Source organism: Eutrigla gurnardus (genome assembly GCF_963514095.1).
Source record: "Eutrigla gurnardus genome assembly, chromosome: 8".
In the NCBI taxonomy this organism is placed as follows: domain Eukaryota; kingdom Metazoa; phylum Chordata; class Actinopteri; order Perciformes; family Triglidae; genus Eutrigla; species Eutrigla gurnardus.
In genome coordinates, this window is record NC_139922.1 from 4,409,863 (window position 1) to 4,434,015 (window position 24,153).

At 41.1% G+C, this 24,153-nt stretch overlaps 1 protein-coding gene and 1 long non-coding RNA gene across 2 annotated transcripts in view; one reads left to right on the forward strand and one right to left on the reverse strand.

Annotated features, from left to right (window-relative positions):
- The first annotated feature begins 898 nt into the window (after positions 1 to 898).
- Positions 899 to 24,153, forward strand: part of dennd2da (DENN/MADD domain containing 2Da) — a 31,683-nt gene continuing 8,428 nt past the window's right edge. The window contains exons 1-9 of the mRNA XM_084016282.1: positions 899 to 1,074; positions 6,240 to 6,306; positions 6,415 to 6,501; positions 6,591 to 6,653; positions 16,678 to 16,725; positions 17,283 to 17,378; positions 20,579 to 20,754; positions 23,833 to 23,945; positions 24,025 to 24,094. Of these exons, the coding sequence (XP_083872408.1) occupies positions 1,045 to 1,074; positions 6,240 to 6,306; positions 6,415 to 6,501; positions 6,591 to 6,653; positions 16,678 to 16,725; positions 17,283 to 17,378; positions 20,579 to 20,754; positions 23,833 to 23,945; positions 24,025 to 24,094 (750 nt within the window). The 5' untranslated portion in view covers positions 899 to 1,044. The remainder of the gene's footprint in view (positions 1,075 to 6,239; positions 6,307 to 6,414; positions 6,502 to 6,590; positions 6,654 to 16,677; positions 16,726 to 17,282; positions 17,379 to 20,578; positions 20,755 to 23,832; positions 23,946 to 24,024; positions 24,095 to 24,153) is intronic.
- On the reverse strand, positions 7,280 to 9,359 carry LOC311017728. Its single transcript, XR_014597656.1, has 2 exons — positions 8,706 to 9,359; positions 7,280 to 8,652 (listed from the first exon to the last, which is right to left on the reverse strand). It is a non-coding gene; the product is annotated as an uncharacterized lncRNA (long non-coding RNA).

Below are 24,153 nucleotides of genomic sequence, written 5' to 3' on the forward strand. Positions count from 1 at the left end.
TAAAGTAACTTCAGCTTTCAGATACAAAAAGTGCAATATTTACCTCTAAGAGTTAGTGGAGTAGAAGTAAAAAGAGTAGAGTAGAAGTAGAAGTATTATAAAATGTAAAAAAGGACATTGAGTTACAGTCATTGAGTTAATTTTAAGGTCCACCACTGTAAACAAAACACATTTAATAATGTTTTTCCAACTCTAGTCAATGAATATGATAACTGTTGGGTAATATTCTGTTTCTACTTAATTAACAGTAATTACAAACAACTACTTTCACAATGCATAATTAATATGGTAACAACAGTTTTTGTGTTACAAACTTTAATTTATCTTTATTTTTACCGCATGTACTTTTAAATGTTAATTAGGTTCCAAAGTGCATTAAAGAGCATCAAAGAGCTTCGTCTGGACCCGTACAGAGGTCTGGACTAAGCCCTGAATGTGTTCTTGGAAACGCCTCTGCCTTGGTGGAAGCAGGTGTGTTGGTGGCAGAGAGCGGATGTCAGCTGAGCAGAAGTCTGAGGGCCTCTAGTGGATGGTTGGAGAATGGCAGGTCTGCTGGGGGCAGTGAGACAGATTTAAATTGTTGCAGTAGAACCACAGAAATCAATCTTTTTTTATTCCACATCTTCCTACTTCCTCGTGACTTTGTTGTGAACACAGACACGTTCAGGCTTGCAGAGCAAATATAGACTATAAATTGTTATCCAGTCTAATAAATTGTTCCAAAAGCTGCTGAACAGGTTTCACATCACACACACACACACACGTACACACCCATATTGTGTCGGCTGCGTCACTGTACTTTCAACATTGAAAGAGGAAATCCCAGCCTGAGACCGAAGTTCATTCGCCACACAGAAGTGCACTTCCTCCTACAGATGCACTTGCTGCTTCATCGTCACCAGTGGCTGTTGTGTACGCTGCCTGCATGCGTTGCACAACACACAATTTTTAGCTGTTGTTTATTGATAAAGGAATAAATTAAAAGTAATGAGGAAGTCAGAACATTAGTCCAATATATTCTTTTCTTCTGCTCAGCCGGGACAAATGGACAAGACATCACAGCATGAACAGGTGGTGAGTCCATAAACCACGCTCTTTGTGTGTTTAGTTGTTTGAATAGGCTTGACTTGTGGTTTACCTGCCATTTGCACGCTCCTGAGAACTATCATAAGGTGCAATACAATGATCAGATACATTTCCTGTGAAGGAAGCAGGAATGGAGAACTTTTATCTAAACAACTTCACTTTTACTTCCTGTGGTTAGAATTACACACCATTTTGATCTTGAGTCTGTGTGTGTGTGTGTGTGTGTGTGTGTGTGTGTGTGTGTGTGTGTGTGTGTGTGTGTGTGTGTGTGTGTGTGTGTGTGTGTGAAGACTTGGTTCGGCGTAACGTTAATTCTCGGTTAAAACTATGGGACGGGATGAGAAAAGGTTGGTAGTGGTTCTGGTTAGGAAATTAATATAAGTCAATGTAATGTCCCCAAGCGTTGTTAAAACATGACTGCATGTGCTTTTCTTGACTTGATGGAAATCAATCGACGATGAGTTTTCACAACTTCCTGCACATTCGTCTCAGCTAACAAAATCTTTCAACCAAAGTGATGTAGTTCGACTTCAATGATGCTTCAGTGCATTGCAGTGCTTTTAGTCAAATATAGGATTTGTAATATGATGAAAGATCTACTGTTTATTGTATTTATTTTAACATGACACTAGTCCGGTCATATTATTCTAAATGGTATCCTAGTGTCTACTCTGTTTACATTTTTAATTCACACCATGTGTGATTGTTCCATCGGGATATCTATGTTTCCACAACATGGTACATTGTATGGTGCATTGATCAACCCTGTACTCCTCCCACTTTCTCTACATTGTGTATACATGAGTTAGCAGTAAGTCATTACTTTGATTAAGCAAACAAGTCCAGCTAAAATGATCACGAAAAGCATTTTTCGCGTTTTTCAAGCTGTTTTTAGACGCACATTAAAGTTTCAATATTCCCAACTCTTCAACACCAGGCATGGAGTCGCACCATTCGTCATCAAACTTGGCCCAGACAGCCAATCAAATAAAGCAAGAGGCGGGCTTAGCTACTTGATACAATCCTTCCTGTTTTAATGGAATGGATAACAGTAATGCAGACGAAAGGTTGAAATTAGCTTTTTTTAATTATGATGAACTACATATTTTTTCTATTTTAATCATTGAATCCACATTTGATTGCCTGGTTGATCAAACACCCAGTACTCAGGATCATCAGCTGTTTTTCCTGTGATCTTGATCCGATTTTTTATCCTTCCCAAATAAAAGCCCAAACAAAATCACAGCTGATCTTTTCTGGTCTTGTCATTCTATTTAGACTTTCTGGAAGGACGTAGCAACAATCATCTCTTAATCCCTGGGTTTTATTATCAGTTTGACGTTCACATCCCTCTATCTTGGACAAGATGATATCTCCCTCCTAAAGGACTTCCTGGCAGCAGCTACAAAGGCTGTTATAAAATATTGGATTCAGAAAAAGTTCCCCACCTTTTCTCAGTGTTATAAAACACCTCCATCTTTCAGAATATTTTCCATACGACTACAAAAAGAACTGGCAGAATAAGAAACGCTTATTTAGTCAATTCTTTCATAATTATTCTATGTACTGCTCAATGCACATGTTCTTGAACCACAGAAATGTTCATATCTGTGTTCTTATCGTGATGAATGTCTTCATAAATTGAAAGTGCGTGTCAGTTGTTGCTTAATCGCAAATGTAAGCACCCATAAAAGGGCATGAGACTGCAGGGCCGTATGCATACACAGTACTCGCACACAGAACTTGTGGAGAAAAGGTGAGCAAGAAGTGAAAAGAATGCCGAAACGGAAATCGTAAGACGGTGGACAACCGGACTCCAAATGGAGAGAGAAAGTTGAGTAGTGAAGTACTGAAGTGGAGGAAGCCAACTGCTGCAGGAAGTGAACAGCAAACTAGCTGTTATATGCTGTAGCATCACTAGTGGATCTAAAATAACACTAAAACAAGATGCACGGGATGTTGTTACTCACAGAAGAGAGATGCCAACCACTGGAGGTGGAAAGGCTGCTCAGAGTTCGGTTTAAGGATTAAGATTAATTATAAACTAATCACACTAAACAAGTCTACATTTTAAAGCCTTTATTTTCAAATTAACAATTCATTGCTCAGGAGTGGGTCAGGATTGATGGTGTCCGGTCCCAGGAGTGGGTAAGGATTGATGGTGTCCGGTCCCAGGCGTGGGTCAGGATTGATGGTGTCCGGTTGTGGTGGCTGAAGGGGAAATATTACACCACGTTTCATGGCAATGTTGTTCAAGACACAGCAGGCCATGATTATCATACAAACCTACGTACCAAAAAAAGATGATTAAATGCAAAAAAAATATGTAGCTTTTGGCTGAGGTATTTTTTAAGCCTTCAGGCTGATGTGAAAAGACGTTTTGAATTTCCTTTTGAATGAATCGGCTGAGATTGCCTGTTTGGTTATTAAGTAATTCCAAAGAAGAGGGAGCTTGTTAACAGAAGGCCTCATCATAGTTTATAAACTCACAGCAGTATTTTGTACAACTTGTAGTTTGCTCATAGTTGATTTAGGTGCACTAGAGAAAAGTTTATAGCAGCATAAACAAGTGTTTCAGCATCAGCCATTGAAAGAATTGGACACATTTGGCATAGTTCATAATTGAAAATATGCAGTCAAACATTGTTGAGTTTTTTTTCAAATGAGAGATTGGGACGAAATAGGACACAATATTTCTAATATAAGGGCTTTGTGAAATCATGGAGCCAGCTATGCTTAGAGTGAGGTCACAGAATTTATTCCTGACTACGTTGGACAAAGAATTTGCTTTTTTCTTTCTTTTTTTCAGCATTTAAAAAAAGGAATTTTGACATGCAGTTGTATCTGTGTTGATGAAAGTAGATTGTCATAATATAACACATACCATATCTAAAACAAAAATATTTTGCAGTATTTGATAACCAGTTTTCAGCCATGCCTCTTCCAGAGCTTTGCTTTTATAACGGTAGTTTTAATTAGCTGTTAGATGCAATAGAATAATATAAATCACATTGTCCCGCATTTATTCTATCAAGAACCAGCCTGGTGTACTGGGTCCAATTTTACCCATTTACTTACTTAATTAAAGTAGAAGAGATAAGCTTCAGAAACACACAGCAATTGTGTCATAAATGTGTGTGTTTATGATGGAGTCATAAAAAACTTGTCATCCTTACAGGCGTGGTCACTTCAGCTGCTGAAGCCATCTCCTTTGAAGTGAATGATAAGAGGAAGGACAAGTGTGAACACGTCTAAAAGCATTTTGCTGGTCTGATGTGTTCTTTCAGGGCTGGAGCAAGTTTTTAGAGACTTATTTAAAGCCTCTGTTTCAATTATTGCCGTGGCTCATTCTAATGATTGTTTTGTTTGGGGTGGGGGTGTTAGGATCCTTTAGTCTGTCGTCCAGTGTGTTAAAGGCAGGGCATCGCTGCCGTGATGGGGCTGTTCATCCCGTCACACAGTGTCTTTTTGTCATACTTCCACTGATAGGTATAAGGTTGACTTGTTTACAACACAACACATTCCTTTAAAGGCAAAATATACTTATTTGCTTTCTTTTTTAAAAGAAATCAAATTGAAAATGAGGATCATGTACACATCTGGAGTCTGGCCATTGTTAGCCTAGCATAGCATTAAGACTGGAGGAAGGGGGGCAGCTAGCCTGATTCGGTCCAAAGTCCAGTCTACCAACAAACAACATTCAGCTGCAGTATTTGTGCAAAGCTTCCTGAAGTCTTGTCGAGACAGCTTTGGTCGTTCCTCCACATACCCAGAACCTGAACTTACCGTCAATAATTGACAAACCGTGTCAGAGTTGGAGAGGTTGTTGTGACGTGATGGCTGGATGGATACACTGTTGTCTGGCTTGTGCTGTTAGGGTGATTACTGGGACTTCATTTGAGCGCCGCTCACGAGATGATACCAACTTTAAGTGCTAGAAACGTTCAGGGCCAAAGATGCTGAGAAGACGGATGGATTTGTATAGCACATGTTAATCAGGGAGCTGTGGAGGTGTTGCTCTGGGTATTTTAACTTTTTAACTAATCTTTTAAGTTTGCGCTTAATAACATGCTTGTGACACCATCATGCATACCAGCTTGTGAAATTAATAAAACCAATGAATAAAGCTTGTTTTTGTTTCCACCAATCATTGCTATCAGTTTGTAAAAAATACACTTTTAATCATATTTGATAAGCAGTGATTGTGTTGTTGCTCTGCTCTAGCTACTGCTGGTTTGGCAGTCAGTCTCAGTCAGACGGCTGCATCTTTTCTTTCTTGGGCTTTTTGTTAAAAGCATTGACTAAATGTAGGCGACACTCTACCCGCTTTATTCAACAAACAACAAACACGAAACCTAAAACTCATCACGGCCTGCGCCACAGGATTTTTCCCAGCAAAGATCAATTACTGACTAAAGAAACTAAATGCCACCGATGTCCAAAAACAGACAATGTTACACAACTATAAGAAACTGATATTACAAATACTTTACTTTATGGCATGCTCCACTAACCCTGCCTTGATGCATTCCACTTGTACACTGGTGGTCGACATTGCCGGAGAGTTTTCCCATAGGGCATCATCATGTCCTGTCATTTTGGTTGGCTATAAATAGTGGCTGTGTCTTCCCATGCAGATCCAATAATGCTCATATACGGTTCATACAGTGTGAGCTGCAAGCTGAGGTTTCAAACAAGGGTCAGCAGCCCAACTAAGTATTAAACAGCAGCAGCAAACCAAAGCAACAACATTGGCTGAGTGGAAGTAAAGGAATCATTTCTGTAAAGTGGTATTAGCTTGTGTCACTGACCACACTGACTTCAGGTCACAGCAGAGCAAACAAACTATTAAAGCCGATGCATGTCCACCAAGGTCTAACAGACTCACCAACATGCTGTTTGCATGAGATGCCCCTAGTGGCAATCTACCGTATTGCAGTCAAAACACTTCACACGTTTAAACAGTTTAACAAGCTACATGCTATGAAAGGTCAAAGGGGACACCAAGATTATTAGACAGACTAACATGCCTTTTATTTTGCTTGCAGGGTGGGAAATTATACTAATCTTTCTTACTGCAGCAATAATTTATCGTACACTTCACCTTTGCTTTATATTTTGTATAAATTAATCTTTACTGTCCTTTCCTTCAGAATTCGGAGAAGCAACGATCTCCAAACACAAGAAGGAGTTTCAGCTTCTCATCTTTCCGTGTAAAAAGTAAGTCAGTGGATCACACAGTACATGTAGGAGTTTCATTAATGACAATACATCTCAACTAGGTTGTTCCCTGATAACGCTTCATTAAGTCGATGTGTATTTCTGCAGAAAGGAACAACAGTTATGAAGAGAGTACGTTTACCCGGCGGAGAGGGTTGCTGTCATTTTCATCGGTACGGGAGACATCAAGAAAGGGTAAACAATACACACCTGAAATCTCTTAATTACAGACAAATTTGTTCCCGTTGAAGGACCACAGCTTCTTTTCTCATTTCTAACCCTAGAGTCACAGGAGGAAGATGGTATCTCAGAGTTCCACCGTACTCGGGACCAGCTGAGGAAGACAGGTATGAATAATAACAATAATACTAAACATACCTTTATTTATACAACACCTTTAAACTGGGTTTGCAAAGATACAAGGCATGGAATTTGTTTTTAATAAACAGATTAATTCCTGTTTGTGCACAGAAAAATGGATTGAATCCAAATATCAGGTGCTCCTGCATCCAAAATCTCCATCCCTACCTTCTGGAGCACTGTGTGTGTGTGTGTGTGTGTGTGGGTGGGTGTGTGTGTGTGTGTGTGTGTGGGCACGCACAAGCCTTTGAAATTGAATACGCAGTCATTAAGTGTGGTTAGAAAACATCAGCCATCAGGTATGTGGCCAAAGAAAGTAGCCTGTAAATACAGTTAATTCTTCTTTAATATTCTGTGCTTTACTTGACACACTATTTGGCAAGAACTTCTATGTTCTTATCTATAGAACTGTTGTACTTCAGGTTTATTGCTGAACAGCTACTTTACTCAGACGAGGACCTAACACTTGTTTCTATTTTTTCACTCTTACTTTATAGGCAATAATATGTTGTGGTTTCTTTGTTTTGACAAATGTACTTGTAAATGTAGGTAGATAGATAGATAGATAGATAGATAGATAGATAGATAGATAGATAGATAGATAGATAGATAGATAGATAGATAGATAAAAAACGAAAGAAAAAACGTCTCTGTGGCGTTGAGTTTTAAATTAGAAATGGAGGCTGCAAAATGCGGCAAACTAACGGCTTTATTTAAGACAATGTGAACCAGGAGGAGAGCGGGGGGACAGACCAGGCATAACCCCCGCACTCTCTTCCCGGTTAGGTGGTGTCCAATCAAATGGTAGTGAGCCGATCTGGGACAAAACTACCAGGGCTGATTTTATTGTCCACCCCTGCTCCTCCACCGTTTACAAAAAATCCAAGATGGGGACGGCCAAAATACACAACTCCACAAACCAACGCGTGACATCTCAGTGACTACGTCCACTTCTCATCTTCAACATCATCACTAAGAAGAAGAAGAAGTAGAAGAAAAAGAAGAAGAAGAAGAAGAAGAAGAAGAAGAAGAAGAAGAAGAAGAAGAAGAAGAAGAAGAATTTATTTAATTTATAGCGCCTTTCAAGAAACCCAAGGATGCTTTCACAAATAGAAAAAAAAAAAAAACATTCAAACAAACAAAACAAACCTGTCCTGCCAACAGTCCTGTCACAGTTGTAGAAAAGTACGGTGGCCCTGAAGGCCAAAATAAACAGAGTCATCAGCAGGGAGGGAGATTCTGTGATCAACTCACTTCATGAAAAAGGAAAAAGAGCAGCAAAACAGTTGGATCGTGGAGATAGGTGGTCTTCTTTCTGATGAGTGGTCCCAGTAGTACTGGACCACCGACCTCCTGAAGTCCACCTGGACCCGACTGTGAGTCATCCAGCAGTTAGCAGGATCATTGCGCAGCTTCATTCATTCATTTTCTTCTTTTAATAATGAGACGATAACAACATCGTCGTCACTGCTGGATGACTCTTTGGTTTCAACGATCCTGATCGGGTCCAGGTGAACTTTAGGTCCGGTTTGCAGAACTACTTGGACCGCACATCTCCGCGATCCACCTGACTGCAGTACTGCAGTACATCCGCCGATCCCAAACTGCTCGGCCATAGCTAGCCACAATCTGTCCTTCATCTCTGCATCAAAGCAGCCCCTCCACCTGTTGAAAACATGGACGCTCCGTCCAGTCAGCAATGACGTGTCATAGCAAGTAGGCCTACCTACCCTCTCTGGTAGAAGTTAATGTGGTTGTGTTTTTGTTAATGTCGTTGATTTTGTTAATGTGGTTGTGTTTTTGTTAATGTCGTTGATTTTGTTAATGTGGTTGTGTTTTTGTTAATGTCATGCCATAGTAAGTCACGAACATGTGAGAGGCTGCAGTCGAATAGTAAAAAAAAAAGGTCCTAACTCCAATTCCTAATGCCTTTTCCTTGACCTCGGGGGGAAAACTTAACAGGGTTAAGCAAAGTTGGAAGGAGAACTCATCAGGATTTAGGAAACGTGCACCGCGGTGCTCAGAGAATCCGACCGGACTTTCACTAAGCTACGTCGCTACGTCATTATAACGACCGCTGATGATTGACAGCTGATGACCGACACCCGTGATTGACGTGCGTCTGCGCTGGAGAAACTACAATAATGGACTACAAAAAGCACATCGTCCACTTCTCCATATGTAAAGCACAAGCAAAAAAAGACTATTCGACCGCAGCCTGACTCTCCCTGACATTAAACAGGTTGCTATGAAGTTAAAAGCTATCCTGACCTGCATTTACTCAACCCTGAGTCACAGGCTGCAGGGACTCGCAGCACTAGATGTCCTACATGCATGATTGGTTCTATTGTTTGGCCGCCTGTTGGCCTTCCATGACGTGTTGTAGTTGACTTCCGTTCACTACTGGCGAAACAGGTTACCAGGGTGAGAAAACACTGATAGAGCAGCGATCAACAGTAAAAAAATATATAACGCGCAGTTTTCCGGGCCTGACTTGAACGCACCACTAGAGAGGAGCGCAGCGCTTGGGCAGTGCACGCTCCTCCAGCAACAGAGCCGTTCCAGCCTGCGCGGCACGCGGACCTGAGCCCGAGACAGGATGCTATGGATGTGCGGTAATGGAGACGACGAAGCGCCGCTGCCGTTTTACCGAGTTTGCTGATAAGAACAGGTCCGAGGAGCGCGGGGTGTTTGTGGGGTGAAGCAGCGATGAGCGAGACAGTAACGAGGAGACGCAAGGGGGCCGGACTGAAGAACTTGAGGATCCGATGGAGTGAGTACCGCGCACGGTCCACCACGGTTTATTTGGCAGACCGAGTCTACGGGATATCCAGATTCAAAAGACACGGAAAAACTGTTACTAAAAGTGACGTAGGTGACTTGTTGATCGGCTAACGTGACGCGTACGTTAACGTAGCGTCGCCTACCTGTGTGTGCGATGTTGACGTGTCTCCGGTTAAGTGGAGCAAATTGACAACCGCTGTTGTAGTTGAATACTGGGGTCAAATTAGGTGACATAGATTGAAATGAAATTGAAAGTGAAAATACTTGAACTGAGTCCCCTTAAACAAATTGACTTTGACATGAACTATCCCCCCAACAAACACACACACACACACACACACACACACACACACACGGACTATGGAATCATCCAAATACCTATCATAATTTTACACGTATGGGACATAGGTAGGATGCTGTAATGTTATGTGTATGTGTCCAACATGTTGTGCCACAAAGAAGAATAACAAGACTACAAAGAGAAACAAATCACCGACTACAATGAGACATAAAACAGCTACAAAGAAACTGAAAACAACTAATAAGAGTCATTCCACAGCTGCATAGAGACCAAAACAACTAAAGAGAGACAAAAACTGCTACAGAGACCACAAGAACTACAAAGAGACATAAAACAACTACAAAGAGACATCAAACAGCTGCAAAGAAACCGAAAACAACTACAAAAAGACAAAAACAACTACAAAAAGACACAAAACGACTACAAAGAAACTGAAAACAACTACAAAGAGTCATTAAACAGCTGCAAAAAGACCAAAACAACTACAAGAAGACCCGAAACAACTACAAGAAACTGAAAACAAATAGTCATTAAACAACAACAAAAAGACACAAAACAACTACAAAGAGGCATTAAACAGATGCAAAGAGACCACGACAAATACATAAAACAACTACAAAGACTGCAATTTAGTTGTTTCGACTAGTAGGCCAATTCTGCCAAGAGTACATCTAAATTAAAGTATCAAGTATTCTTTACAGGTTTTTTAGTTACTTATACTCGCGCAAAAATGTACTACAATAAATACATAATTTTCTATTACACATACAACAGCTACTTGACTCGCATCAAACAAGTATCTTTTCTTGTTGTTTTTTAAGCCAATCAGTTTGCATGCTATTTTAATGCATAAGGATAACTAATTAGAATGTAGAGTGTAGTTGTTTAAAGAGGACCACGTTTTCCACAGAGCAGAGCCCATGTGAGGATCCTCATGGCTGGCTACATGTTGAGCCAGGAATGTGGCCGTAGACACAATGGTGGTGAAACCGAATTCTGCTAAAACCTGCCATATCTTGGATCCGACTGGACTATGAGATGCATAGACATTTGAAACCAACAGGTGAAAGCTTTTCTGAATGAAAAAAACCCATGAGGTCTGAACAGGGTTCAGACAGTTTTGGTCAGGCCTCGGTGACTGCACCATTCCTTCTTTTGGAGACTCGACGGCATGGTGTTGTAACATGTTCAGGAGCCTGAGGGCAGGAGGCTGTTAAACCACTTTTATTTACACCCTCATCATAGCTGAACAGCACATCCAAGCAGCAGCACGTAAGATGAATAAACTTAACTGTGTAACTGTATGGAGCGAGTAAAGACACTAAACTTTTATATAGTTGTTGTTGTTGTATTTTTGCATGTTTCACGGCGGCTGATTGAGCACAAAGCTGTGCAACTGCAAGGTGCTGGGTGGGGAAACACTGGCATTGTAATTGACACAGTGCAAACAACAGAGGTTGTGCAAGGCGGACTTTGTTGTCGGGACCCAAGGGAGCCAGTTTGAAAGGCAAACCTGGTCTCGGTTGTGTCTACTCCGGTTGCAGGTCTTTCCATTCAGTCAAACTTATTCTTCGTGTTCGGTGTTTTTAACTTAATGCACACATGTCCGTCTAAAGTAAGTGATGACTTGCATCTGACAGCGGACCAGACAATGCAGTGACACAACCACACAGCAACAAGAATGCAGTTTGTGATTCACTCGGGATCGGAGCTCTGGTTTCTGCGTGGTGACCTTCTCAGGGTTCAACACGTTCAGCAGGCTCTTTTTCCACAAAGGACACATGTTCAACCCATATTTGCTCTCACTGGGCTGAGCTGTTGTCGGCCCCTTTAATTTGTAAACCTGTTAAACTGCAATGTCATGTACCAAGACAATAATAAACAGGCTTTTGTTTCTTTGCAATCAAATACCTATATTTATGTTGTTGTTTCTTCTTTAAGTCCACGGCTTTTTAAGTATCCACCTTTTGAAAATTGCAGGTGCGTAAGGAATAATCAATAGACTTGATGGGGTTTTATTATGATTATGTGGTGAAGAAAATGACAATAACATGGACAGGCAGGCATTGGTGTGTATATTTCTTCCCTGTTTTTTAAGGGAACTTTTCCTTATGAGTCCAGAGAAACAGGATGTTTTATGTTTAAATAACAGATTTAAAACCCTGTGAGGACTATTTACATAAAATTGAGTTGAATGAGAATTCCTGGATATTAAATGTTAATTTCTGGATTTCTGTTGTGGACTCTGGTGGTAATATTTGTTCAGTGTGCTGAAGTATCTTATCATATGACAGGATTCTGCTGACAAAATATTATTTACACAGAAGTAGATCCTGTTTGTGTTTTTTAATTATTAAAGAATAATCTAATAAGTGAAACAATACAAATATAGTAATCCCCTTTCACACAAGACACTTTAATAAGACAGCCTGTCCCATTTTGTTTTGATTTTTTTACTTCTTTTAATTAATTTATATTATTTTTTTTATGAGAAGTATATGAGGCAATCATATTCTCAAATGTAGGCCACTCTCATGAACTAATATCACAATTTACATATATATATATATATTTTTTTTTCTTTTTTTCTATTCAATAAAGTGGGTTAGCTTAAATCCTTTATTTCCTTCCATCAGTGTAAACGGGCACGCTGGTCGTTGTTTACAGCTGGATTTATAAAACTATACTATAACTTTGAACTGCAGGGAAATGATAGAATTTTTGTCTTGGAAAAAACAAAAAAAAACAAAAAAAACGCCACCACATCAGCGTAAAGCTGCGGTTGATAAATGAAATTTCCTGAATGGAAAACGGACCAAAATGGTGTTTTCCATGAAGACGGCGTCGGAGTTTGGTTAAGTGCTGGAGGCGACAGAGGCCAGTTTGGCAAGTCAACCCTGCCCAAATATCTTGAAACCAAAACTTCAGAAAAAATAATGAAATGGAACTGAAAATGTGTTTTCCTATTCATTAAAAAAGGTTAAAAATGTATTGACTATGCATGATGTGCAGTAATCTGATGTCCCGTATACTTTAGTTTATGTGATTTCTCTGAGTTTTAAGCAGATTTCACATTAACCAGCGTTTTAATACTTTTTCTGTAAAACAGCGCCCCCGTCAGCTCATCACTACCAGTTCAGGTGGAGAGTGGTACTGCAACGGGGAGACAGAGAAGCTTGCGGAACAACAACACACTAAATGATAATAAATTCAAATGAAGTTCTGTGAGAAGTTGATGAGTGAAAGCTGCTAAAAGCAGGAAGACGCCACAGTAATGGTAGAAAGCTGGTTGACTGGAGGTGGTGTTTGCGAAGAGAAGAGACACGGTAATTTAATATTTCAACTCGTGCTCTTTGGTGGATTATGTTTGCTGGATTGCAGGAGATGCTCGGACAGATTCAGAAAGGTGATGACTTCTTGGTAAATAGAGCTGTGTTGTTATTTTCCTTGTTTTCTGAATGGAGTTCTGCTGATCCAGACACCAGCTCAGAGAGTTCATGTCCAGCTTTAATCTTCTTTTAACTTCATGTGTTGACTCCATCCTTCTACTTGGCTAAACAAGCTAAATCCTGGACTTTATGTTCTGACTGCTGCAAAGTTCAAACTGTCCTCTTGGATCCGTTCAGTCCTCTAGCAGAGCTGCTCACACATCACTGCCCCGCTGTCACACATCCACTCACCGCTACTAATAAACAGGGTATCGTACTGTTATTTAACAGCAGGGTATTGAGATACTTATCGAGAATACCATGCAACACTAATCAATAGAGAATAAAGTCCTTTTTGTAGGTCACTTGATGTACTCACTTGATGTTTTTATACTATCTGGTTGGGGTGATCACCTAATCACTACCTCATTAACTAGAATGAGGTGTGCCTGTGTTGGAATTCAACAGACTGGAATGTATTATCTGCCATACATGTAGAGATAATGATATAAGAAAAAAAAATGGAGTGGTCTCTTAATTTTTTACAGAGCTGTGTATGTGTGTATGTATGTGTGTGTGTGTGTGTGTGTGTGTATTTCTGTAGCCAGTTTCATATTTTCAAAAAACGTACATTAATTTGAAAGCTTATCTGAGTTGCCTGATTATTTTATTGTTTATTTATTTCATTTTTTTCAATGTAATTCTTCAAAAAATAATGTTTTCTATCTGTGCATTATTGACCAGTGCTACTAATATATAGTACTACTGATATTTGTTCTCTTGAGTGTGCGTCAATTCTGTAACTAAAGAACAAATCCCAAATAAGAAAACAATCTTTGTGAAAAAGTAGCTTCAAAGAAGAAATGTCATCTTAGGAATGGTTGGTGAACAAGTTTACCGAACATGAGATTCTCTCTCTCTCTCTCTCTCTCTCTCTCTCTCTCTCTCTCTCTCTCTCTGTTCAGACGAGTTGCGGCATTGGCTCTTTGTTTGTATTCAGTTAATTGCATGCACTTTATTTGATTTGGTTTTTCCTTGGTTGCAATACCAAAACATTGGAAGTCAAAGTTCGCTGATGGACTCTCTCTTTCTCAAGAGAAGTTTGCATATTTAAGGGAAATGGTTAAGATGACTTTATCTACAAATAATGGATGCCAATATGAAATAGTAAAACAAATACACTGATGCCGGACACTCATTGGGATTTTTGAACAGTGTTTACCAGCTAATGTGGTTTTTTTTTTTTTTTAGAATTTTCCTGTAGAAATCAGTTTTTCCCACATGACATGAATGCAGCACAAGTATGTACATTCTTTCCTCAGAGTCTGAAGTAAACAGATGATTCAGCACAACTGGAGTTGCAGTACACAGAGAGGATTAATAGGGAACACCTGTGCGGTTCTACTCTCGGGGATTGTGTTGGCCAATCCAGATCCAGATCGATAAGGCGGCCCTGGTTCAGTACAGTGAGCAGCTCCAGGAGCTTGGTCTACACCACTAATCAGTGTCATGTTCGACAACGTGTGTGTGTGTGTGTGTGTGTGTGTGTGTGTGTGTGTGTGTGTGTGTGTGTGTGTGTGTGTGTGTGTGTGTGTGTGTGTGTGTGAGAGATATTGGCTCAGACTGCAGTGATGATTCATTGTCAGTGGAGTCGTTGCTGTTCAGCTGCATAGTTTAGTTTGTGCTTTGGTGTTATTGGTCGCTTGGTTGAATCATATCAGCTATCTATTAAAGTAAGCCAAACTTAATTCAGTAAATCAAGCCTGTGTTCAGGAAATTCTGCTTCATAAAGCATGGTTAAACAGTAGACTGTCTGTAAGAACTGTATGTCGTCATGGTGATGTGGCAGGAAGTGACCATATTTGGACTGGAGGAGCGACAGATGGATCTGATGAACACAAGCAGCAACCTTACTGGATCTGGATCCATCTGGATTCTGGTGTGAAGCTGTTAACAAAGTTAGCTTTATCAAGGCAAGGTCAACTTTAGTTGTCATCTTAGTAGCTAACTGCATTGGTAGCGACCTGTCAATCAGCAGGTAGCCCCGCCCCTAAATCATCCCCTGCTTTCTGGTCTGTTGGACTCTAAATGGACCATAATGTACTAAATGAACATCATGCTGGATTGAAGAAGACTTGAAAATAGAGATTGAGACCATAAACTCATGTTTACAATGTTTACTGAGAAAATACATCAAGAGGGAAGTAGGACCATTTTCTCATATACTCCCATGCAATCAGACTTCTTTTTACAGTCGCCACCTGATGGCCATCAGAGAGAATGTAAGTTTAAGGCACTGCAGCTTTGGCTTCACTTTGTGTGAAGGTCAGACTATGAGTCTCATCATGGAAACCTGACCTTTCACACCAACCTGGTCCTTGTCAACATCGTTTTCAGGCTAAGCCACACCTCCGATTTAACCGATGTCGACATCAATCTGCCAGACAGAAATGAGCAGTGCTCAAACAAGACAGTCTGACCATGTTGGCTTTGAAACAAATAAATGCTAAGTATGGGACTCTTGACAGTCTTCCTGTTACATCCCTCTAGATCTCTTGCACCTCACCTTGTACAAACAGATGCAAACAGAACATGATTATGTTATAGACAGGGCTGTAGTGGAGGCTAAATGCACATAAACCTCTGAGTGTCGTTTAGGCACCTGTAAATTAGTTCATCCACGTTTATGTCTTCCTAAATACATTTTTCCGCTGCATTATGGTGCGTGTCTGTGACCGATCACTGCCTGGCAGCTATCAGGAAGCAGCAGGTTGTCTCTTTTGATCCGTGGTCTGATACACATTGGTGGGGTTTGTAGAATGGACTGTTAAAATGGATATTAGGTGATTTGTCAAGCGTCCTGCAGAGTCTCACCTCCTACAGATACAAGCAAGGCCTCCATTACAAAGGAAGTCCAAAGAGCAAGACTTCACCTTTTTAATGTTGTTTTGGTTCGTATAAGATGACGCATTCAGTCAGTGAGGATGACGTCACCACTGTTGTACACAGCTCTTTGCTAGAGAGTTATGTTGAATGTGTTGCTGTACAGCGTGGAACAAAGCTTGTTTTTCTCTTCCAATGCAATCTCAGGTATAAAGTCCCAACGAGGATGATGTTAGTGCATGTCATCACTTCATAGGGAAATAAAGAACAAGCACTCTGGCAGGAAGTTTACAAGGGGTACATGTGCATAGCATAAAAACATCGGTAATAGACTGCAGGAAGTATCCCGTTTCTTTTCACAAAATGAACATTCAACAATAACCACAATATCATCATAACCAAACAATTTTGCCACTGATGACACTGGTCCGGTATGGTACAAAATATAGGCCTGGTCTGCCTTACTGCATCGTGGTCCATCTCATCACAGAATTCATAGTTTACCCACCTCTGATTTTACCACTACAGCCCTGGATATAGATTATGTATGTTACAGCCTTCAGCAAAGCATTCTTATAATTGTTTGTTCCCCCATCTCTTCTCTGTGTCGTCCAGGTGAGCAGCCCAAAGGTAACCTCATCTCAGATGTGGCTGGGAAACACAGTAAGTACACCAGCTGCTTTACTTCTCTACCTGGTAGATGAGATTTTCTCTGGTTTACCTAGATAGTCAAAAACACACCTTACAATATAGTTGCAATATCAATATTAAGGCGAGCGGTTCAAAATATTGTGATATTTGATTTTCTCCATATTTCCGTATGGTGATGTATTCCACTTAAATAACGTTTGATGGTGGAAAAGATTTGCTCACCACCTTCTTGACTGATATTATTGGTTGAACTGGTTGATACAAGCTCATGTAAACATGTGTCCTATTTTGTTTACAAGGAGAAAGAAATATTGGATTTTGTTATTTAAATATTAAGAAATTGAATTAGTTGTGTTTTTTTATGGCATATATAAACAATATGAGTGAGGATGTGATCTAAAAGGGCTCTAAAGTAATTTTTAATTCAAGCTTTTATGTTACTTGAGCCCAGGCTGAGCGCTCAGTCAGATCACTACAAACACTTGATGTTGCCTCTACACTAGCAGAGGAAGTGGGAGTTGTGGTGGGAAGTTTTCAGTATTGAGCAGCTTCTGCTTTTGTTTCTGCAGCTGTCGCCCCATCAGGTGAAGATGAAGTTGGACGACAAGGGGCCCTCAAGAGGTTTAGTGCCATGTTTTCCTCATTCCGCAGAGGCAAAAGAGATAGTGAGTATTACACATATTTCCATATCAAAGAAAATTACTTTTTTTTCATTGCAAATACATCCACTTTCTTGTTCACTGCCCCTTGTGTCAGACCAGGAAGTGGGAAAGGTGGTGCTGGGAGTTATTAGGGGTTAAACCAAATGTAATATTTGCTAGTTGAGAGGGGGAGGTGTAGAATTGCTGAACTGAATCCTGAACAGTCCTCACAAACAGTATTGGGCAGTTGTGGGCACACCAGGTGATTTCCATTTAGCTCCTCACTTCCCTTAGAGAATCTCTGTCTAGGTTTGATACTGAGGGAAATCAAAACTGAAGTGAAAGTGTTTTTGTTTTTTTTGTGGATGTCATTAATTCTCGAGAAGCAAACTGCCTAAAACAATTCTGTAAAATGATACTGAAAGCCTTCCATGGCAATGATGGATTATGCTGCCGTGGACTATTATGAGAACGATCACGGGTCAATGGACACAGATGAGGATGGTGGAACACATCATCTCTGCATACCTGAAACCTTTTGGAAGGCAAAGCAAACCTACTGATCATGAAACTATGCATAGGTCATCTTGGGAGTATTTGTTAGGGATGCACCGAAATGAAAATTCTTGGCCGAAACCGAAGACCGAAAATGTGAAAACCAAGGCCGAAAACCGAAACACCGAAAGAAATTAATATTCCAATTATTAGTACCATTGCATTTATGGCTATGACTGTGTACTAACCTCACTAAAATCAAGGCATTGCAATTCAAAGAATAAATCAATTACAAAACTCTGAAAATATTTATTTAGCACTGACATTACAACAATGCACAGTATATAATAAAAATCAAAATAAAATGTTTAATGTCTCATCGAACATATCAGACAACGAGGGTGCATGCCCCTCATCTGGTCCAGAGAGACGAGGTTTTCTGCGCTCTGCTCTCCTTCCCCTGCGCGGTGCGCTTCTCCGTCTCCAAGTGGGGTCTCCGCATCCATCGCGCCTGGATCATTTCTCGTGCGCGCTGCTAGTAATGGTCTCTATAACGCGGATCAAGCACAGTCCCGAGGAAGTGCAGAGGATCCGAATAGATCTCAGCGAAACGTCCACACGGCAGACATGTTGGCGCTTATCCAGACAAGCGTGCGCTGGCTGCGGTTTTTGTTTGCGTCATCATAACTTTCGGTTTCGGCCGTGTTGTTTCGGTGATGAAAGTATTTCATTTCGACCGAAAATGGCCCAAAGGCGCATTTTCGGTTTTCGGACGAATATTTGGTGCATCCCTAGTATTTGTCAGTATGGCAGGAGTTGCATCAGCAGGTCTTAAACACTCAGACACAGGGCTGCCGGCCTGAGATAAAAGGCCCTTGCTGGAGTGCTTTCAGACAAAAAGGAAGGAATGCAGCAGAGAAGACATGAAGAGGCTGGCAGCCAGTGATGAAACAGGACAAAGCCGTTTGTCTGGCTGACACGTTGCATACACTGACTACTTTTACATGCACACACACATTCCACTATTATTACAAACATCACCATATTGGGAATTTGATATGGGTAATGTCAATATCATATTCTGATTGGATATTCTGAATTAGGTCTTATTCTGAATGGAGCATTTTCAGATGAAGACGTGTGTGATATGTTAGTATTGTTCAGACACGTCCTCTTTCCTGTTTACGTCCAGCTGTGTGTGTTGGACACAAACCAACCAGCCAACAGTTATAAAGCTGAGTAGAGATGCGGAAGGGAAATAAGGGGAAACACCTACTTTTAATCATCATGCAGGACTTTGATATCAACAGGTTTTTGAATATGAACAAATATCACAACACCAACCTCTTCAAGAAGGAGGTTGAAGGAATGAAAGAAGGAAGCAGTGGACTGTGGGCCCTGGTTCCTCCTGGGGAAGTGGGCCCTGGTTCCTCCTGGGGAAATGGGCCCTGGTCCTCCTGGTGCAGTGGGCACTGGGTTCCTCCTGGGGCAGTGGTCCTTGGTTCCTCCTGGTGCATTGGGCCCTGGGTTCCTCCTGGTGCAGTGGGCCCTGGGTTCCTCCTGGGGCAGTGGTCCTTGGTTACTCCTGGTGCAGTGGTTCCTGTGTTCCTCCTGGTGCATTGGGCCCTGGGTTCCTCCTGGTGCAGTGGGCCCTGGGTTCCTCCTGGGGCAGTGGTCCTTGGTTCCTCCTGGTACAGTGGTTCCTGTGTTCCTCCTGGGGCAGTGAGTCCTGGGTTCCTCCTGGGGCAGTGGTCCTTGGTTTCTCCTGGTGCAGTGGGCCCTGGGTTCCTCCCGGTGCAGTGGGCCCTGGGTTCCCCTTGTTGCAGTGGGCGCTGGGTTCCTCCTAGGGCAGTGGTCCTTGGTTCCTCCTGGTGCAGTGGTTCCTGGGTTCCTCCTGGGGCAGTGGTCCTTGGTTCCACCTGTGGCAGTGGGTCCTTGGTTCCTCCCGGTGCAGTGGTGGTGATCGGCTCAACACCGGCGTGCACTTCCTAATACGGCATTAATGCTGTTATTGCTGCAGCCTTAAGGTCAATGTTGATATATTTATCGAGTCAATGTCACGCTCATTCCTTGCATACACCTTGATGTCATCCATGTAGAAGAGGTGGCTGATGGTTTGGAACCGGTATCCGTAGCCCCTCTTAGTGATGATCTGGCTGAGGGGGTTCAGGTCTATGCAGTACAGCAGCGGGGACGGAGCACCTTCTTGGTATATGCCACACTTGATGGTAACTTGTGCAATTGGCTTTGAGTTGGCCTCTAGAATCGTCTTCCACAGTCCCATTGAGTTCTTGGTGAAGGCTCTTAGCATTTAATCAATCCAGGTGTGCACAGGTTGGTCTGATCTGCAGTCTCCAGTGACTGCTTTGTCAACCAGGAGCTGGTGTTTGGGTCCTCCTGTGTTACTACTAACTCCTTTCTGGAGCCCCCTCATGGCATGTGCACTTTTCAGAACTGGTATTTAAATATACCCCTTCAGGGGTAGAACCATAATAATAATAACAATAATAATAATGATAGTGTAATACTGTGAAATATATAATTTCTGAGACTATTATGTCATACCATTACACCCTGGACAATGGCCAGTATCAAGTCATACTGAAAGACATGGCACTAATGCGATCAAATACCAAGAGCTGGTCCAATGAGGGTGTAAACTGTTCCATCTGGATCACAGTGGTGACCTGGGATGCTAAAGCCCAATGTGTTTCTACATTTCTGTGTAGGAGTCAAAGACCTTGAGCCAGAAGAGCCACCGGTCCCGGTGGAGGAAGAAAGCACGTCCAGGCAACACCGCTACGTCAGCGGTCAGTACTTCTTCGAGTATCTGGTGGTGGTCAGCCTCAAGAAGACCAAGGATGGCAGCAGCTACGAACCTCAGATCACCTACCAGTTTCCCAAGGTCAGTGTGATGGTGCAACACACAGCAGGTCAGTACACACTGTATCCGAGCCCCACTGTATCTGAGCCTCTGAGCTAGACCGCTCACACAGACCTTGTAGCCTGGGCCTAACAATGTTGTGTTGTCAACAAAATTGTGTTTTCCAAAAGTTGTGATACTATGTTACTAAATCTAAACATCAGGAAAAGTAATGGAGTAATAGATGACAGAACATGGAACTTAAAAACTGTTTTCCTATTAATTAAAATTGTAAAAAGAAATGTATGTTCTATGATATGCAGTTATCTGATGTCCCCTATACTTGAGTTTATGTGATTTCTTTGATGCTTAATTTCATATTTATAACCAGGTATCACATTTTCTTTTGTAAAACAGCGCCCCTGCCGAAGCATCAGTAACAGTTGAGGTGGAGAGCAAGGGAGACAGAGAGAAGCTTCCAAAACAAAAACACACTAAATGATAAGAACTTCAGATGAAGTTCTATAATAAGTTGATTGAGTAAAGCTGCTAAAAGCAGGAAGACACCACATTAACTATAGAAAGCTCTGAGTTGAGTTAAATTGGTCCTCTTGTGGATCCATTCAGTCCTCACACATAACTGCCCCCACATCACTGCCCACACATCACTGCCCGCTGTCACACATCCACTCAGGAATGGTTCTTATTAAAACACTGCCATACTTGGGGTGTGTTCACCTAGTAGTCCTCTTTAAAGAAACCAAACGGAGGGTGTGACCGATGACTATTCACTGTCCACTTAGTAAAGTCAAAGCTGTGTGCTCTGTACCATATATTATCTACAGCGTAACAGGGTCGTTCAAGTTGGTTGTTTAAACTTCAAGAAACACCATTAAAATTAAAATCTGATTGTTTTTCAGAATTAAAAATCTTTCTTTCTGTAAAATAAACTAGATATTGCTTTCAAATATGAAAAATAATATTAAAATATGAAAGAAAGCAGCCAATATGTTTTATTTAATAGGCTGCATTTTTATTTTCAACTCAAAGTTGTTATTCTTGAAGTAACTGAGAATTGAGAAATACTAAATAAAAAAGTGTTTAGCATTAATGTAACCATTGGCTTTTGGGTGTTTATTGCAGTCAGTTCATGTAACATACATGCAGGTCCATATTTGGGACATCAACACAATTCTCTTCTTTGTGGCTCTATACACCACTACAATGGATTTGAAATGAAACAAACAAGATGTGCTTTAACTGCAGACTTTCAGCTTTAATCTTTGGGTATTTACATCTAGATCAGGTGAACGGTGTAGGAATTACAACAGTTTCTATAAATGATTCCCACTTTTTAAGGGACCAAAAGCAATGGGACAAACTAAACAATCATAAATCAAACTTTCAATGTTTAATACTTGGTTGCAAATCCTTTGCAGTCAATTATAGTCTGAAGCCTGGAAGGCATAGACATCACCAGACGCTGGGTTTCATCCCTGGTGATGCTCTACCAGGCCTCTACTGCAACGGTCTTCAGTTCCTGCTTGTTCTTGGGGCATGCTCAATCGGATTCATTGACTTGGCCATTGTATAACGTTCTCCTTATTTGCCTTAAAAAAACTCTTTGGTTCCTTTTGCAGTATGCTTTGGGTCATTGTCCATCTGTACTGTGAAGCGCCGTCCAATGAGTTCTGAAGCATTTGGCTGAATATGAGCAGATAATATTGCTTGAAACACTTAGGAATTCATTCTGCTGCTTTTGTCAGCAGTTACATCATCAATAAATACAGAGAACCAGTTCCATTGGCAGCCATACATGCCCACGCCATGACACTACCACACCATGCTTCACTGATGAGGTGGTATGTTGATCTTGGTCTCATCTGTCCATAGGATGTTCTTCAGGAACTGTAAAGGCTTTTTTAGGTGTTTTTTGGCAAATTCTAATCTGGTCTTCCTGTTTTTGAGGCTCACCAATGGTTTACATCTTGTGGTGAACCCTCTGTCGTCACTCTGGTGAAGTCTTCTTTTGATTGTTGACTTTGAAACACAGACACCTACCTCCTGGAGTGTTTTTGATCTGGCCAACTGTTGTGAAGTGGTTGTTCTTCACCAGGGGAAGAATTCTTCCGTCGTCCACCACAGTTGTTTTCCGTGGTCTTCCAGGTCTTTTGGTGTTGCTGAGCTCACCGGTGCATTCTTTCTCTTTAAGAATATTCCAGACAGTTGATTTGGCCATACCTAAAATGTTTGCTATTTCTCTGATGGGTTTGTTTTGATGTTTCAGCCTAATGATGGCTTGCTTCACTGACAGCTCCTTGGATCTCATATTGAGCAGTAACGGCAACAGATTCCAAATGCAAATGTCACACCTGGAATCAACTCCAGACCTTTCACCTGCTTATGTGATGATGATATAATGAGGGAATAGCCCATGACTGTCCATGAAATAGCTTTTGAGTTAATTGTCCCATTACTTTTCGTCCCCTAAAAAGTGGACACATATAGAAACTGTTGTAATTCCTACACCATTCACCTGATTTGGTTGTAAATACCTTCAAATTAAAGCTGAAAGTCTGCAGTTAAAGCACATCTTGTTGGTTTCATTTCAAATCCATTGTAGTGGTGTATAGAGCCCAAAAGAAGAGAATTGTGTCGATGTCCCAATATATACAGACCTGTTTCTATTTTAAAAAATAACTCTGTAGTCTTATACATACATTCCTTTCATGCCATATTTCATCTGCCTCACTGACTTTATTGTGCAGCACAGACTGGTGTCTGCCGAGTCCATCCAGGAATCAGGAATAGTTTTGAATTCAGTTCAATGGAATCCTACTGAAAGCTTCCCACTCCTAATAGACTTGTGTGTGTTGTAACCCAGTAAGCTATATTAGATATATAATATACAATATAATTAAGCTGAGCAGTCTAAATGATGCCATCGAGATGTTTAAATGAGTGTAAGATCAGATTCATCCATTTAAACTGAGGGTTCTTGCAGAAGAATTGGGGACTGACAGACTGTCATGCATGGAAATCAAGAGACGTTCATATAATGTAGTGTGTTGAAGAAAACCTATACCATTTATTTTAAAGAACAGATGTGGTTGTTTTCAGAGAGATGGGATGGCAAGATTTCAGAAGGAGGAGGAGGAGAAGACGCTCAAGGCGATCACTCTCTTTTGTTTCCCAGAAGGCATCAACTGGGCTCCTTTGACAGAATATCACAGGTACAGCTGCTTCCTGTGTTCATGGTTCAGCTCCTCATACATCCTCATACATGCCTCATTCTGAGTTCTCTGGTTCTAGTGAGACGTTCTCCTTTGTGCTGACTGAGATTGATGGCAGCAGAAGAAACGGCTACTGCAGGAGGTTACTGGTCAGTGTCTCTGCTGTGTCATCATGTGGTTCTCCTTCTCCAGTGTCCATTAAGCATCC